Genomic DNA, 14,075 nt, shown 5'->3' with positions numbered 1-14,075 from the left:
GGCACGTTAGGATTATGGAAATTTGTCAATGAAAATATGACGCCGATATCGAGATGACTCTAGCAATACAATGTATATTCGCCAAATCAACAAATGGCGTGTTGGCCACTCCACCGAGTACATCGTTTCCAAACCAATGCGGAACTCGGTTCGTTAGCAACATCATGCATGGTATGGTGTTCATGAAAAGCAGGATCGTTCAGCAAGACTTCACACCAAACTCGATCTGACTTGGCGACATCTTTGACCCCAGGGTACATCGGTATATCAACGGGAGAGATCAAGGCCCAGCGCATCCCTTGTCGTATCCATTTCCTCCAGCTGTATCTAACAAACGAATGACGCCGATACAGTAGAACGAGGTCGTAGAACAGCTTCCCTCTAGCGTTATCCCCCGGAAAGCGCGCAGTTCAAGGATCGTGCCTTGCCACCACCACATTTCCTTTGGGTTCTAAAGAGATCGAGGCTCCGAAACGGGAGCACTGATTCCTGTTTCAGTACGAACTAAACCCACACTGGGGGTTGGCAGTACAAAGCAGCGATCGTAGGCTACGATAAGTATAAGCATTCGGAACCCATGAGCCTCGTCACTACGAAAAACTTACGAGTTCTATGACCGGTACTTTGCAGCACTGGAGTCCACCGCGACATTCTTCCGGCGGAGTGGGTGCGAAGAGGTCGAGCAATCCAGGGCTCGCTGATGATTCGGTCAGCAGTGTGCTCGTCTTAGGGATGTGTCGAAACCCCTTACGCAGGATACAGTTCACGGTGTCCTCGTTCAGAGGATAGTTGACTGCCGCGGCCAATTTCTTGACAATGGCATTACCACCGTCGAGGGTCGCTGTGCAGCAGTACAGTGTATAGCCGCCGCCGGTTCCGCCAGGGCATTGTGGCGTCGCCGCGAATGAGGTGCCGACAAGGGCAGCTATTGCAAGACTTGGGAAGAAGCGCATGATTGCAGGTATATTGTACAAGACTAGTATCCCTAGATTTGTGCGACTGAAAACTGAGATATTCACCGAAGCGGAAAGGGGACTTAGGAAATCGGTGGACGATACAAGAAGGAAATCAAGAATTTTACGCCAGGAACATGGACTATATAAGAATACAAATGAATAGCAGTAAAACAAGCTGCAAGAAAGGCTTCTTATATAGAGAGAGAATGTACCCAAGAAACGGGAAGTCAGCGAAATACTGGAGGAGGCTCACTCAACCACAGGAAGCTAGCTCTAGTCGAGCCGAAGTGCGGAGTAGTTCAGCTGCCTTAGTTCCGTTGTCTAACAGGTAACAATATCCCTTACTTGATATCCCGTAGGCTGTAGTGAACAGTTTCCATACTGTTCCAAATAATCAGGCCATGTTCGGGTCTGAGAAACAATAGTGTGGATCCGGGAGTTCGATAAGCCGTCTATCCGAATATCATTGGAAGCCACTGTCGTTGGACACACCGTGGAGCAGTTGCACTAAGCCAAGGCTTTCTCTGAAAATGGCGCAAATGATTTGACATACCTGAGCATAGACAGTAAATCCTGTCTTCCGTAAGGAGTACTTGCGGTGCTCAGGCCTTAAAGCATTCAAATTTCAAACTCGCTGGAGTTTATTCGAGCTCGTCCTTTAGGTGGAGCCGCGGGAGGACTGCGTACGGTACAGTAGCGCACCCTTCCACTGGGTAAGCTACCGAATTATCCTAGGCAGTGAGCCGAGTGACTAGGGAGTAGGGAACCTTAAAAATTAACCAAACTAATATCCGTAAGTAATAGGGTAATGGATTTCTGGGATTGAGACAGGGAGCCATTTACATACCGTCGGAAAGGATGAAACGTCAGCGGTGCTTCCATCTTTCTGGGGACTCGGACCGAGAATCATCAGAAGAGGATTCAGGAGAAGGATTGGTCAACAACCTGGTCTTTAAGGAATTCCGAATATAAAATGCCAATCATATAGAGAGTGACCATACCTATGCGGTTTGGGGTGTTTGTAGATCGTCATTTTCTCATGTCCTGCAAATGGGAGACTAAGCCGATGGCGTTTGTGGCTGCTCTCAAATCTAGTGACACCCAACTTGGCAGTCTGGAGTCGGCTCCGTATGTGTCGACTCCTGGTATCGAGTATTGAATATCGAGTATCGTACGGTTCCTACGTACCATACTCCACACTCCATAACTCCACCGGCTCCACAGCGGGAAGTTTGACAGCTTCACCGGCCCATCGGAGAGTTTTGCAAGACTGGAGAGTTCCTCACGCAATCCAGCTCGGAACCTCGGACGCAGGAGCCGTGGTGTCGTGCTCCAATATCGAACTTTGCTGCATCGCTGCATCGCTGCATCGCTTGATTCCAGCGGTTCGGGAAAGGTGGAAGAGATTCCATGCTAGGAGGAACATGCATACTTCACCGTCCAATCGGAGGAGATATTGTGCAGTTGATGCCATTCGCGATACAATAACAACGGGAGGATGGCCTGGGGCTATGTGAATGTGTCGTAACTCGTAAGTCGTGTCCTGTCGATCGTCAGGGGTGGTCCGAGCCGATCAGAAGTCAGATCCTGACATCCTGCCGTGTTCCACACTCGGCTTTTCCTCCCTTTACCCTTCGAGGGATGGAAGGTTGAGACGAAGGTTCCACGGTGATTGGGTGGAACCCCTATTCTGAAGCCACGAGGGATAAGGAAACGCACCGCGCACGACATGTTGATTCCCGTCCGTATCGAATCCAAAGTGATGGATCCGTTACACATGCTTGATGCCTTAGTCCAATCCTTGACAATCGGACAGGAAAAGTCGCACACTGCGTAGATACTTAGTACTCACGGTCAGTTATCGCTATCATGAGTTATGACTAGCGATTGACGAAGTTGTCAAAACTCAAAGGTCCAGGAATGATACTATATTTCTGCTAGTCAATAATAGGGATGATCAACATGACCCAACGCCATGGATCCATCGACATCGCTGCCGATTCGTTAAAGGCCCATATATTCTGTTGAGACTTTTTTAATGAGGACACAATGGGGCGCACGGGTCTTAGTGCCAGAAACGGCACCTGGTGCAGCGAGGTGGCTGAGATTCATCCAAGAGACCAAGACTATCCTCACAAAATCATAAAAGAAAATGTCAAACTCGCACGGCCATTATTGCCCGGAGATTTCAACTTTAGCTGCCTTCATTCCCGCTGTCACTGGTCCTTTTACCTTGATATCGGCTCGAAAAGCTAACTTTCCACCATGCGTCGCGTGCAGTAGAACAGTGATGAGTTGATGGTTCCCTCTCAGCTGGCTCGTCACATACTCACATTATTGGAAGGCTTGCTGGGGCTTAAGGACCCTGTATAGGCATTGATTAGAATTTAGAGTCTTGTCGACTTGCCGAGAGCAGACATACCTCGATTGGTAACCTGGATCAACCGGGCTTTCGGGTCGAAGGATTCGTATGTCCCAGCAAGTGAGCGAACGTATCCGACACGGAGGATACTGGACTACATGCTTACTGATTGCTAAGATTTGGTAGCCGGACAAGCTATTCTTCCAAAGCTCTACTCCTATCACATCCTATGCCTTGGATAGTTGGATGGCATGCACCACGTCGTGTTGCGGAATAGCGAGGTTTTCTATTGTTTAGTAGCGACGCCACTAACCAGGGCTAACGGATAACAACTTGTTCTTGGTTTGTACGTCTGCCTAATACAGATCCAGAACTTACTAGTAATCTAGTATGGCAATATTTCTCCACTGGAGGTCTCCTAGTTTACGCGGATCATCCCGAACAATGGCGCTCAACCCCCAGGGATGTCTTCTAACAATCGACAACCTAACTTAGATACAGAACCTTCTGCAGTCCCGGCGTTAACTCGATATGTATCCATTGTTTCCGGCTATGCTTTGCTCTTCCGCAATATGGGCAAGAATTCACGAGCATGTGGAATTCCTAGACGCACCTTTCCTATTCTCGGTTTACCAATCCTGTTTCTTTGACTTTGACCTCCAAGGCAGTGCTATCTGTGGGACACAGAGGAAGTCACTGAACTGTCATCTTTCGCCATTTGTTTTCTCTGAATGTTAATTCATTTCCATATCAAGTCCTTCGACGTTTTCTTTCAAGCCTGTCCATATTCTTGCTGGATTCCGCCGGTTGTCCGGTGTGTGGAGTCATACACCTCGCACTGAATTGGCTTCCTGACCTGCAATGGGCATTTGTCTATACGCAACCTGATACCAACATCAAAAGCAATTATCCTTTGGCAAATCTCATTCTCCCGTCCTAGCCTTGCGTTGAAGCCATTGCCTGTCAATATAAACCTGTTCGGCTGCTGAAGACACCCATTCAATGTCAATACAAGCCACAACTATCCGATCAGTTCAGTTTGTGGTTTGGTAAACTGGTGCCATATATGTACCAATCCCCTTTGTGATTATACTCCGTTCATGCTCTCATCTCCCTTAGCATTGTGAATATTCATACCGATTGCATCCCAAAAGGAACTTTCAGGCTAGAAATATGAGTCTTCCTGTACAACTCTGGGCTCTTGTCACTGTTATTTGCATTACCATTGCCGTGAGCTATATCTTCAAAAGGCTGTTCTCTCGTCATGGGCTCCCACCCAGCATTCCCTGGGCGGGATGCGCAGAAGGCAAGCAAGGGGCCTTCGCCCGTGCAAAGTCGACTCTACTCAGCTTTTTCAGGATGAAAGACGTGATCAATGACGGGTACCAAAAGGTCAGTCTCCTTATCCAAGCGGGGTGGCCCTAGAGTAACCCGTTTGCAGTACTCCAAAGCCGGCAAAGCATACATTCTGCCGAATATCTTAACCGGTCCGGAGGTTATCATCCCTCACTCGCAGATGCCGTGGCTACTGAACCAGCCGGATCACATCATGGACCAGAACGCGACCAATGTGCAATTCCTGGCTGGGGATCGGACGATGCTGCACCCCCGCATTCTCTCTGATACTGTCCACAAGCGAGTCATCAATCGGGAGATGACCAAGTGGCTGGACTGCTACTCCGCAGACATCGTGGACGAGATCACCACCAGCTTGGACGACATCTGGGGTTCCCATGCAACCATTAAACCGGACCTTCTCGGATGGAAGGCTGTGCCTCTATATCAAAGTCTGCTGCAAGTCATTGCGAGAATCTCCAACCGGGTGCTCGTTGGTCTCCCCCTTTGTCGAGATGAAGGATACACGAAGTCGAGCAGTACGTTTGCGAGATATGTGGTCATAGTTGCGACATTCTTGCACCTTTTACCTCCATCTTTGCGGCCAATATTCGCCCCTATCATCCAAGCATTCGACATGTACCATTACCGCGGAATTCGCAAGGCAATCATTCCAGTCATCCAGTCTAGGATTATTGAGTACGAGTTTGGTACGAGACCGTGCGAGTATAAGAACCCGGATTACTCCAGGCATAACGACTACATTCAATGGGCGCTTCATGATGCCTATACCCACTTCGACGAGGAGTCGATACGAGGTCGCGATCCGGAATTCATCGCGAAACGTCTCACCGTTCTTACCTTTGCGGCGATCCAGTCGTCAGTCATTACGATTACGAACGTATTATTCGACATTGCATCATCACCGAATTGCATTGCCATACAGAGTAGCCTGCGCACCGAAGTCCACGGTGTGGTCTCATCCCGCCCGGAGTCCGAGCAGTGGCAGCGACTAGCTCTGCAGAGCATGACGCGAATTGACAGTACTCTACGTGAAAGTATGCGACTGTGGGGCTTCTTGTCTCGCGGCGTGATGAAGATGGTCAAGAAAAAGGAGGGGATCACGTTGCCCAGTGGCGAGTATATCCCTTACGGAATGAAAGTCGGCGTGACCAGTTACTCCGCGCAACATGATGAAGATTTCTGGCACGATGCCATGAGGTTCGAGCCGTTTCGGCACCTCGAAGGCGACGATGGGAAGCCGCACGCCATGGTCTCGACCAGTGAGACGTTTATGGGATTTTCGCACGGCCGGCACGCCTGGTATGTACTTGAATGTCCAATGTCCGATTCAACACATTAACGACGTGAAGCCCAGGTCGATTCTTCGCATCCAACCAGCTGAAGCTGCTCCTCGCGCAGATCGTGCTGCGGTTCGAGATCCAGCTGATGGAGACGCGGCCCGAGAATAAGTGGCTCAACAACAGCATTGGGCCGCCGATCTTTGACACGCTGCGAGTGAGGCAGCTTAATCTTGATACCGCAGATAATGCCTCTGTAGGGGAAGCTTCAAATGAGTTGAATATCTCTCGATTCAACGTGTTGAAGCTAGACAAGCTTACAGAGCAGCATATGGATGTGCCTGGGAGACTCCGATTTACGAACGTGTGATTGTATTACTAGGAGCAGGATGAATCCATAACATCCCTAATAATACCGGCTCTTATTTCTGTATGATGCTGTTTTATGTAACTCCCAGCACTTAAACACAGGAGATGAGTCCGAACCAGTGCGGAATGAAACGTCTATGTCCAATAACGCTGCGGAGTCACTACGGTCTGGGTATTAACAGCATTTCCACCATGACACCATCTCCTCAATTGCACCATGCTATCGTGAACGCATGCCTTGCTTTGAAAATCCGCTATCGTATCCATTGGTAAACATCCAGTGAGAAATTCCAATGAGGTTGACGTCGGGGATTCAGGGGGTGACTGAGGGGGTGATTCAGGGGTGATTCGATACCCACGTGACTGGTGGCCTTTCCACGTCATCCTCATTCTTCCCCAATCTTCCGGTTCTCCGTCCTGGTCCTGGTTTGTGGTGTGTTCATCCCTTACCTCCTTTCGGCGAGACGCCTTTGAAGAGCTGCGATATGCGTACCTAAGTACGTTCTCGCTCCGATCCACCCCGTCAATATGCCAATAGCATAATGATACTACAGAAAGGCATTGTCCTTACTGGTGTCTTTTTCGTGTGCTCCTTCCTGCTCCTCCTGTACAACTTCTCCTCCACCAGGCCGGCAGCTAAGCTCCGTGAACCATCCCAACGGGCCAAATATAGCACCACGCTGGTAGTCTCCCAATGTTGCAAGCAGTCCATCAAATGGGTGGAACACACCTTTCGCGATCTGGATAAGGCCATATACAGCCTCGATGGAAGTCTCCAGGACGGCGCCCGCTCCGTCGCGACGAACAGGTCCTCCGTCGAACCGATCGCTTTCCTCGAATACGTGATCGACCACTACGACCAGCTCCCAGACGTCTCCGTCTTCGTCCACGCCCACGCCTCCACATGGCACCAGAACGACCTCCTCGGATTCAGCACCTCGTCCATCATCGCCCGCCTCAACCTCGCCCACGTCATGAAGCAGGGCTACCAACCGCTGCGATGCGAGCACGCCCCCGGCTGCGGCGCCTCCTCGATCGACCTCAACACGACCACCACGCCCCTCTCCTCCGACATCGACCTCTACGCCGCGAAGGCCAAAGACGATTTCCAGGAAATCGACCAGTCTCTGTTTCGCAAGGCGTGGCGGGAGCTGCACGGAGACGCGGCGCTTCCTGCGCGCCTGGCGGCGCCAGCGTACTCGCAGTTCGCCGTCACCCGGCCGATGATCCGGTCGATGTCGCTGGAACGGTGGATGCATTACCGCCAATGGGTGGAAGAGACGCCTCTGCCGAACACGCATGTCGCGCGGGTGTTTGAATACATGTGGCAGTATCTGTTCCTCGGCGAAGGCGAGCATTGCCCCGACGTGTTCACCTGCGCGTGCGACGGCTTCGCAGTGTGTTTCCAGAACGCCACGACGCTGGGCGACTGGATGGAGATGCGGGAGAAGCAGGCGGCGATGCACGAGGATTTGATGCAGATGGGTTCGAAGCCTAACGGGAGTGGGACGCCGGAGTACAAGGATTTGGCGTTCCGGACGCAGGCGATGGGTGCGAAGATTCAGAAGCGGCTGCTCACGGCAAAGGCAAGGGGGGATTATGGACGGAGCAATACACGGCTGTATCTGCCGCTCGGAATCGGTTGACATAGGTAGGGCATTCGGGGGAGCTGGTTTTTGGACGGCGACGGGATTTTCTGGCCTGGCATTGTCAAATTATCAAAAGCACATGGTGGAGTATCAAGTTGAGGGTCAATATTTGGACACTTTGATCATAGCGGAGCGCTGCCTGAGCGGTATTCACCTTAACGATGAAGGGCACGGATATGATGTACATGCATAAAATTAACGTGGGGTATGGAATTAGAACAGATCAGTCCGATGAGAAGTGCCTGCCAGCTGTGAAAGCATTTGGCGAGAATCAGTCGAGCGCAAACCCCCTGATCCGGTTCACGAATACTTGCCCTTCTCGAAATCGACCACGTCAAAGAACCGAGCTTTGATCTTGTTTCCATTAAAGATCCGCCCTTCGAGCGCGTTTACAGCCTACGATCAAATTAGCTGGATTTCCGGAATGCGCATCGGAGATGAACGCTTACCCGCAAGGCGCTCAACGGCGCCGTGAATTTCACGAACACCGGTGCTCCCATCCCACCGCTCTCGTCGAGTCCATCCTTGTCAACGAACACACGCTCGACTCGACCGTACTTCGCCCCGCACTCCTCTCCAATCTCGCCCAGCATCCCCTCCGCCTCTTCCGCTACAATGGCCTCTCGGCTCATCCCCGCCAGCATCCCATCCAACCGCACCACCTCACTCAGCTTCCCAAACTCGCTCTCCTCCTCTTTCGCCGCCTTTCCCTTCTTCCCCCCGATGATCTTCCCCCTACTCGACGACGACACCGACACCACCCCCTCCTCATCCGTCCGCGCGACCTTGCGCTTCTCCACCTTGACGTGCAGCGCCTTTGTGATCCCTGTCCCCTCCGCGCCGAGCCCCTGCCCTGGCGCCCAGCCCTGCTTTCGCAGCAGGCGCTCCGCGAAGCCCGCTTGGCCCGGCCGGTTCGAGCGGGCGGGCGGTTCCTCGGACGGCGAGGGGGGCGCGTCGTCTAGCTCGTCATTTGCGTTGATCGCCGCTTGTAGTTCTGCATCGGTGGAGGGGACGTTTGAGGGGGGTAGGGGGAGGTTGTAGCGGACGGGGGCACGCGCGATGATCGCGCCGGCGGTGTTTGGCTCGGGGGGTGGGCCGGAAGGTGCGGAGGGAGGCGGCGGGGGTAGGGGTGAGGTACTTGAAGGTGGCGGCGGTATATCCGGTACTTGGTTCTGTTGACCGAGTGTCGGCTGTGAAATCGATATCTCGTCGCCCGCCTCGGTCCCTACGCCGCTCAAGCGCATACGTCGAAGGTAAGCATCGTCGCCAGTTGCCAGACTTGTGCCTCCCATAGTTTCGTCGGCGGTAGCGTCGAGGTTCGGCGGCGGCGCGAAGTTGTAGTTAGAAGGGGGGGCGAACCGGGCTGGCGGATGATTAGCGACTTCTTGACTCCTTGACTCCGTGTCTGGCTATACATACCATTGCGATTGAACGTCCCCTCATCGCTAGACGCAGATGCCGATCGCCGCCGCGCCAGCTGGTGCGCATGAAGCCTCTGCTTCCACTCCGAAATCGCGCGGTACTGCTCGTCGCTCTTCCTGTACTCCTGATAGTTGTTCGGCCGCATCGGATCGTAGATGTCGTCCCAGTTCTGCGCGAGAGGCGCGTCGCCGTGCTTGTTCTTCTTTCGCTTCTTCTTCCGCTGCTGCTGCTTTTTCTCGACGTATGCGTAATCGTCGTCCTCCTCCTCCCCGGCCCAATCCGCCAGGGTGCTTCGAGGTATCGCGGGTGCAGCAGGGCCATCGCTCGACGCCTGCGCCGCGGTCGCCTGCGCAGGCGCCGTCGGAACTTTGGGGAATGCGGGCTTCACTTTGGCCTTCTGTACTTGTGGTCTTCTCATCGGTTGAAAACGGAGAGCGGCTGCTGGATTGCAACGGGAACAATCCCCAGAAAACAGTGAGCCATTTGCAATTGCCTTTCACAAACGTGGTGACCTAGGGGATCAAAGACTCGGTACCGGCAATGTTCTGCTTCTTCGCGGCTTCTAGCGCCTCTTCCTCCGTCTGTTCATCTTTCTTGAAAATGACTGGACCGCGCGATATGACGCCGGACCCTCCTCCCCCCTCTTCCTTGGATTTTGGATCTAGTAAATGCGCATAGAGTGAGAGCCCTCCGCCGGGGATCTTGGGAGCGGAGCTCTTCTCGCTGGACGCCATCTGGGCCCGTGATATGTAAAGACTGTCGCAAAAATAGGAATCGGAATGCACGTTGTCGGAGAAGCTCAAGTGTACTTATTAGTTTATGCTGGGAGGAAATTTACTGTATTAATTATGGACGTCTGAATCCTACGAGCTCCAGCATCGAGTCCGTCTGGTACGGCGCCACATGCTTCACGTGATTATGGATTTACTCCCTACGGGGGCTTGGGGGGGGAAGAAATTGAGTTACGTTTCTTGGCATTCCCCCAACCATCACCACCATTACAGACAGGCCCAATTCGCTCAAAAACAACATAATACCAAAAAGTATACTCTTTTCCTAATTAAGCAACTACTAGAGGTCTGTTTTAGTGAATTCTCCGCCGCGTTCTGGTTAAGATCGTGGGAACTGTGCTTAGGGGAATGCCAAGAAACGTAACTCAATTTCTTCCCCCCCGGAGGCCCCTTGTAGTCACCATCATTCAAGAACTACAATATGAAGGTCTTTTATCGAACATATTTGTTTGTCTATCACTATAGATATTCCAATGAAACTATTAACTTAGTGGAAGGCATCCAGTCGGTCCCATCTTCCCGTTCAAGAACAAAAGTCAATGAACAGAAACACCCCTGACTCCGTCAAGTTTTCCAGAGCTCGACCAACCCGCCTCGAAATCTTTGGGCCATACTTCCATCTGTTGTACAATTCCCTGTATCGGTATCTCCATCTATAGTTAATGATAGCCATTTTCGCCGGACGTGTAAGAGGATTGAAACGCCATCATTATCATAGTCCAGACTCAGGTGTCAGGTGTATGCGATGCGACGACGGCCATCGCAACGAAAATACCCAAAACGCTTCCGTAGGTCCGGACATTTTCCGTTTAAACATGGATCCCTTGAGTGAGCATCGCAAACATGCCCATCGTAAACTAACCATCACGGACGATCAAGCGTTCCCAGGCTTCTCGTCGGTGTCGATATGCCAGACGATATAGTTCGGCAGCCCAACCACGGAGTAACCAGCGCGTTTCGCCATTTTCGCGAACCCTTCCGTCTCGGCCTGGTTCTCGAAGGCGTAGCAGGGGAAGTTGATTCCTTACACAGGGTCAGGATACGCGCTGGAGTGGGTTCGAGGTCACATACCTGAGCGATGCACATCGGCTTTCACCACGATCGAGACGCCCCCGATCCCGTCCAACGGGATCTCCTTGTGCCGGTCGGGGTCGCGCCAATCTCCCATTTTCGTCATATGCGTCCGACCTGTGCTGAACTCCTTATATCCTAGAAAACGATGAGTATGTCATTCCAGTAGAAGAACGGATTCTGTTACCTTCTGCAATAACAACATCCTTGTCAAGCCCTGCCGCTAGTTTCAGTCCTTTGGCCGACTCCTGCCACGAGTTGTAATCGACTGTATTGTTACCTTATCAGCAAGGGCGGCAATAAGCGATAGGGAGACACATACATCTCCCTTCAATGTCCGTCAGTTTTCCATTCACCTCCTCGTACCGATGGAACCAGACATTCGGCACCACAATATCCTTATCGTGCGACACCAAATCCTCGATGATCGTCGGCGAAATATCATAAATATCGACATCGCGCCAGTACACCCACGAATGGTCTGGGCGCAGCGACGCGGACAGCAGATAATTCCGTGCGCGCGCCATGGCCTTCCGCCGCGGCGCCTGGATCTCGAACGCATGCCGATCGTCCACCGCCTGGCTGAGACGCGGGCCGCCGAAGTCCTTCTGGACGATGGAGACGCTACGGAACGGGATGCCTTCCTGCGGGCTGGATTGGATGCGGTCCAGTTCCGCGGCGAGGACGCCCATAGTGTCGTCGGTGCAGTCGCCCACCAGGAACGCTAGGTCGGCGAGGTGGTGGGGGTATGTGAGGACGGAGAGGAGGTCGAAGTATCGAGGGAGGAAGCGAGCGGCATCGCGGAGAGGGGTGAGGATGAGGACGCGCTCGCCCTTGGAGACGGCTTGTGGGGTTGAGGTGACGGGGTTCAGGTCGACGGGTTCGATGGTGGTGGAGTTGACGGTGATGGGCTTGTGGTAGTTGAATAGGACCGGAGTATTAATGTGCGACGCCCATCTCGCCTGCTCCTGGGCGGTCATCTCCGTTGGGGGCTTGGAGGGGCCGGAACAGTAGAATCTAAGAATGAATTAGCCTCGCTGCGCATGACATCAAAGCTGATATTAGGCAAACCTGGACATATCCTTCGATGGTCCACCGAAGAAACGCCATAGCAGAAATATTACCACCCCCCCAAGGACAGATCCGAGGATTCGCGAGCGTGAGAAGCAGCTCCATATTGCTCTCGTGGGAAGAAGCTGGCTCTTCGCAGCTTTCCATGTCCCTCCAGTGCCTCCATGTGTCGGGAGAAGCATGGTTGGGAGCCGGCGCGTCGCAACTCACAGCGATTCAAGCCGACTCCACGTTAGGCCAATGATGGTTCGGATTCGGTACTTGACGCGAAGAATGTGGCGGTCGAAATGGTAAACTATTGACGTGAAGGCGGATAAGGTGCTATGAAGCTTGAAGGGATATCAATTGTCTAGACCTTATCAGGGTGTTAGGCGTGTGGTTTCACTGGTTATGTGGATGATGTTGGACTTGGTCATTGGTGCAGCGGCTGATCAAGGATCCCCTGGTCTGGAAAAGAGGGAAACGCGATCGGCGCTGATCCACCATCGTTCATCGGTTCCTGCACTCAGCGGTGATATACCACGTATGGATGTATTACGGATGATCATGTACGAGTATGTATCCATCCGTGAAGAAGTGATTGATATGTGCTTGACAAGGCGAACGCATGGAGTCAACTGTCTCGACTCTCGACTTCACCACGACCACCAGGGTCCCATGTTCATAAACCTTCAGGAACTAATAGGGTTGCTCTACAGGTAACTAGGGATCTTATTACTTTATCAGCTTGCAAATCCCAAAGCTTTCAGGCTTCAGTGCCCAGTGGTATAGGGCGCTGGTGCGTGGATTTGAGAGGGTTTTCTCATCGCTGCCAGGCCGTTGCTCGCCCTCCCTGCGGGGATGCCAATTTGCCAAGGGCAATGGCGGAGTACAGCAAGTAAATAGCAACACAAATAGTTGGATTAGATCCAGGCCAGACCTCGGAATCCCAGCGATTCTAGATGTGCTATTGAATTGGAGGGAGAGGCCTAGAATCAGCGGAAATGCACTCGATTGCAGTCACCATCGTACACTTGACACCCGTGCGCCTCTATAAGTTCGCACGTCGTCCTTCAATGGGGGAGTAGCGTGATATGAGCGGGCGAGTAGCAAGAGAGTAACTACGGAGCAGCGATACTTTATTGATAGAATCTATACTATTTCTGGCTTGAGACGAAGACTTAGACACTTCCTTGAGAGCGACAGAACTCGGTGAAGGCAGCGACCGTTGGGATACATGGATGCATATGTATCACGTGACCTGAATCCTCCAATATCTACTAATATATGGTAGCCTCTTTTATCTAACGGCTAACCTGTGTTCTTACTTCTTACTTCTTACAGTCTATAATAGTTGATACCTACGCGGACTTGGGGGGAACCGAGCATACTTAAAATGATCCCCGTCTCATCCATGTTGTAGACATTCTACAACAGCGCGATACTTCCGTTCAACAAACCGAAACTATTGGTAGCTTATGCTTGTTTGGACCTCAATCCTTTCGTATGGAGTTTATCACGCCCTCTTTCTTTCTCTTGCTCCACCGGTGCCCTACGGAGAGTCAAGGTTCAAGAGCTATCTAGCCAGAACTCGGTTGGGGAAGGGCAGCTAACCTAGAGGACCATTGGCCTAATGCAGAAACTTGCTCAAGTGCCATGCTCGCGAGGCGCAAATGAATTCGACTGTCCATGTCTGTCACTGGCTGATGGTGGATGCTGAGCGAGTAGTTTATGCCAACCCAGCCATGCAAATCCCGTCCTGATGTGCA

General features: G+C 52.1%; 5 protein-coding genes across 5 annotated transcripts; 2 read left to right on the top strand and 3 right to left on the bottom strand.

Annotated features, from left to right (window-relative positions):
• Window positions 1-494: 494 nt before the first annotated feature.
• Window positions 495-953, bottom strand: P152DRAFT_447948 (uncharacterized protein; the record flags this gene model as incomplete). Its single annotated transcript, XM_033678019.1, has 2 exons — window positions 495-515; window positions 606-953. 2 exons carry the CDS (start codon window positions 951-953, stop codon window positions 495-497), a joined length of 369 nt encoding a protein of 122 aa, XP_033536243.1.
• Window positions 954-4,274: 3,321 nt separating this feature from the next.
• On the top strand, window positions 4,275-6,391 carry P152DRAFT_281494 (cytochrome P450). Its single transcript, XM_033674924.1, has 3 exons — window positions 4,275-4,710; window positions 4,760-5,976; window positions 6,027-6,391. The coding sequence occupies exons 1-3, from the start codon at window positions 4,492-4,494 to the stop codon at window positions 6,322-6,324; spliced, it is 1,734 nt and encodes a 577-aa protein (XP_033536242.1). The 5' UTR covers window positions 4,275-4,491; the 3' UTR covers window positions 6,325-6,391.
• A 594-nt stretch (window positions 6,392-6,985) lies between these two features.
• On the top strand, window positions 6,986-7,729 carry P152DRAFT_373119 (uncharacterized protein; the record flags this gene model as incomplete). The annotated part of the gene is made up of 1 exon (XM_033675553.1): window positions 6,986-7,729. A coding segment is annotated over one exon (744 nt), but the record flags the coding sequence as incomplete, so codon positions are not given.
• Window positions 7,730-8,120: 391 nt separating this feature from the next.
• Window positions 8,121-10,243, bottom strand: P152DRAFT_281475 (uncharacterized protein). Its single transcript, XM_033674923.1, has 4 exons — window positions 9,930-10,243; window positions 9,392-9,859; window positions 8,422-9,335; window positions 8,121-8,368 (listed from the first exon to the last, which is right to left on the bottom strand). The coding sequence occupies exons 1-4, from the start codon at window positions 10,126-10,128 to the stop codon at window positions 8,273-8,275; spliced, it is 1,677 nt and encodes a 558-aa protein (XP_033536240.1). The 5' UTR covers window positions 10,129-10,243; the 3' UTR covers window positions 8,121-8,272.
• A 371-nt stretch (window positions 10,244-10,614) lies between these two features.
• P152DRAFT_413629 (uncharacterized protein) lies at window positions 10,615-12,997 on the bottom strand. Its single transcript, XM_033677007.1, has 5 exons — window positions 12,328-12,997; window positions 11,579-12,273; window positions 11,444-11,524; window positions 11,257-11,394; window positions 10,615-11,208 (listed from the first exon to the last, which is right to left on the bottom strand). The coding sequence occupies exons 1-5, from the start codon at window positions 12,507-12,509 to the stop codon at window positions 11,060-11,062; spliced, it is 1,245 nt and encodes a 414-aa protein (XP_033536239.1). The 5' UTR covers window positions 12,510-12,997; the 3' UTR covers window positions 10,615-11,059.
• Window positions 12,998-14,075: the final 1,078 nt, after the last annotated feature.

Source organism: Eremomyces bilateralis (genome assembly GCF_010015585.1).
Source record: "Eremomyces bilateralis CBS 781.70 unplaced genomic scaffold P152scaffold_5, whole genome shotgun sequence".
Taxonomy (NCBI): Eukaryota; Fungi; Ascomycota; class Dothideomycetes; order Eremomycetales; family Eremomycetaceae; genus Eremomyces; species Eremomyces bilateralis.
This window is presented reverse-complemented; position numbering and strand designations above follow the sequence as displayed.

Coding starts and splice junctions, on each gene's coding strand:
- P152DRAFT_413629 (XM_033677007.1), bottom strand. CDS start 12,509: ATGCTTCTCCCGACACATGGAGGCACTGGAGGGACATGGAAAGCTGCG. Junction 11,395..11,443: donor GGATGTTGTTATTGCAGAAG/GTAACAGAATCC, acceptor ATCGTTTTCTAG/GATATAAGGAGTTCAGCACA. Junction 11,209..11,256: donor AGCCGATGTGCATCGCTCAG/GTATGTGACCTC, acceptor ACCCTGTGTAAG/GAATCAACTTCCCCTGCTAC.
- P152DRAFT_281475 (XM_033674923.1), bottom strand. CDS start 10,128: ATGGCGTCCAGCGAGAAGAGCTCCGCTCCCAAGATCCCCGGCGGAGGG. Junction 9,336..9,391: donor GGGGACGTTCAATCGCAATG/GTATGTATAGCC, acceptor ATCATCCGCCAG/CCCGGTTCGCCCCCCCTTCT. Junction 8,369..8,421: donor CGCCGTTGAGCGCCTTGCGG/GTAAGCGTTCAT, acceptor ATTTGATCGTAG/GCTGTAAACGCGCTCGAAGG.
- P152DRAFT_281494 (XM_033674924.1), top strand. CDS start 4,492: ATGAGTCTTCCTGTACAACTCTGGGCTCTTGTCACTGTTATTTGCATT. Junction 4,711..4,759: donor TCAATGACGGGTACCAAAAG/GTCAGTCTCCTT, acceptor ACCCGTTTGCAG/TACTCCAAAGCCGGCAAAGC. Junction 5,977..6,026: donor TCGCACGGCCGGCACGCCTG/GTATGTACTTGA, acceptor AACGACGTGAAG/CCCAGGTCGATTCTTCGCAT.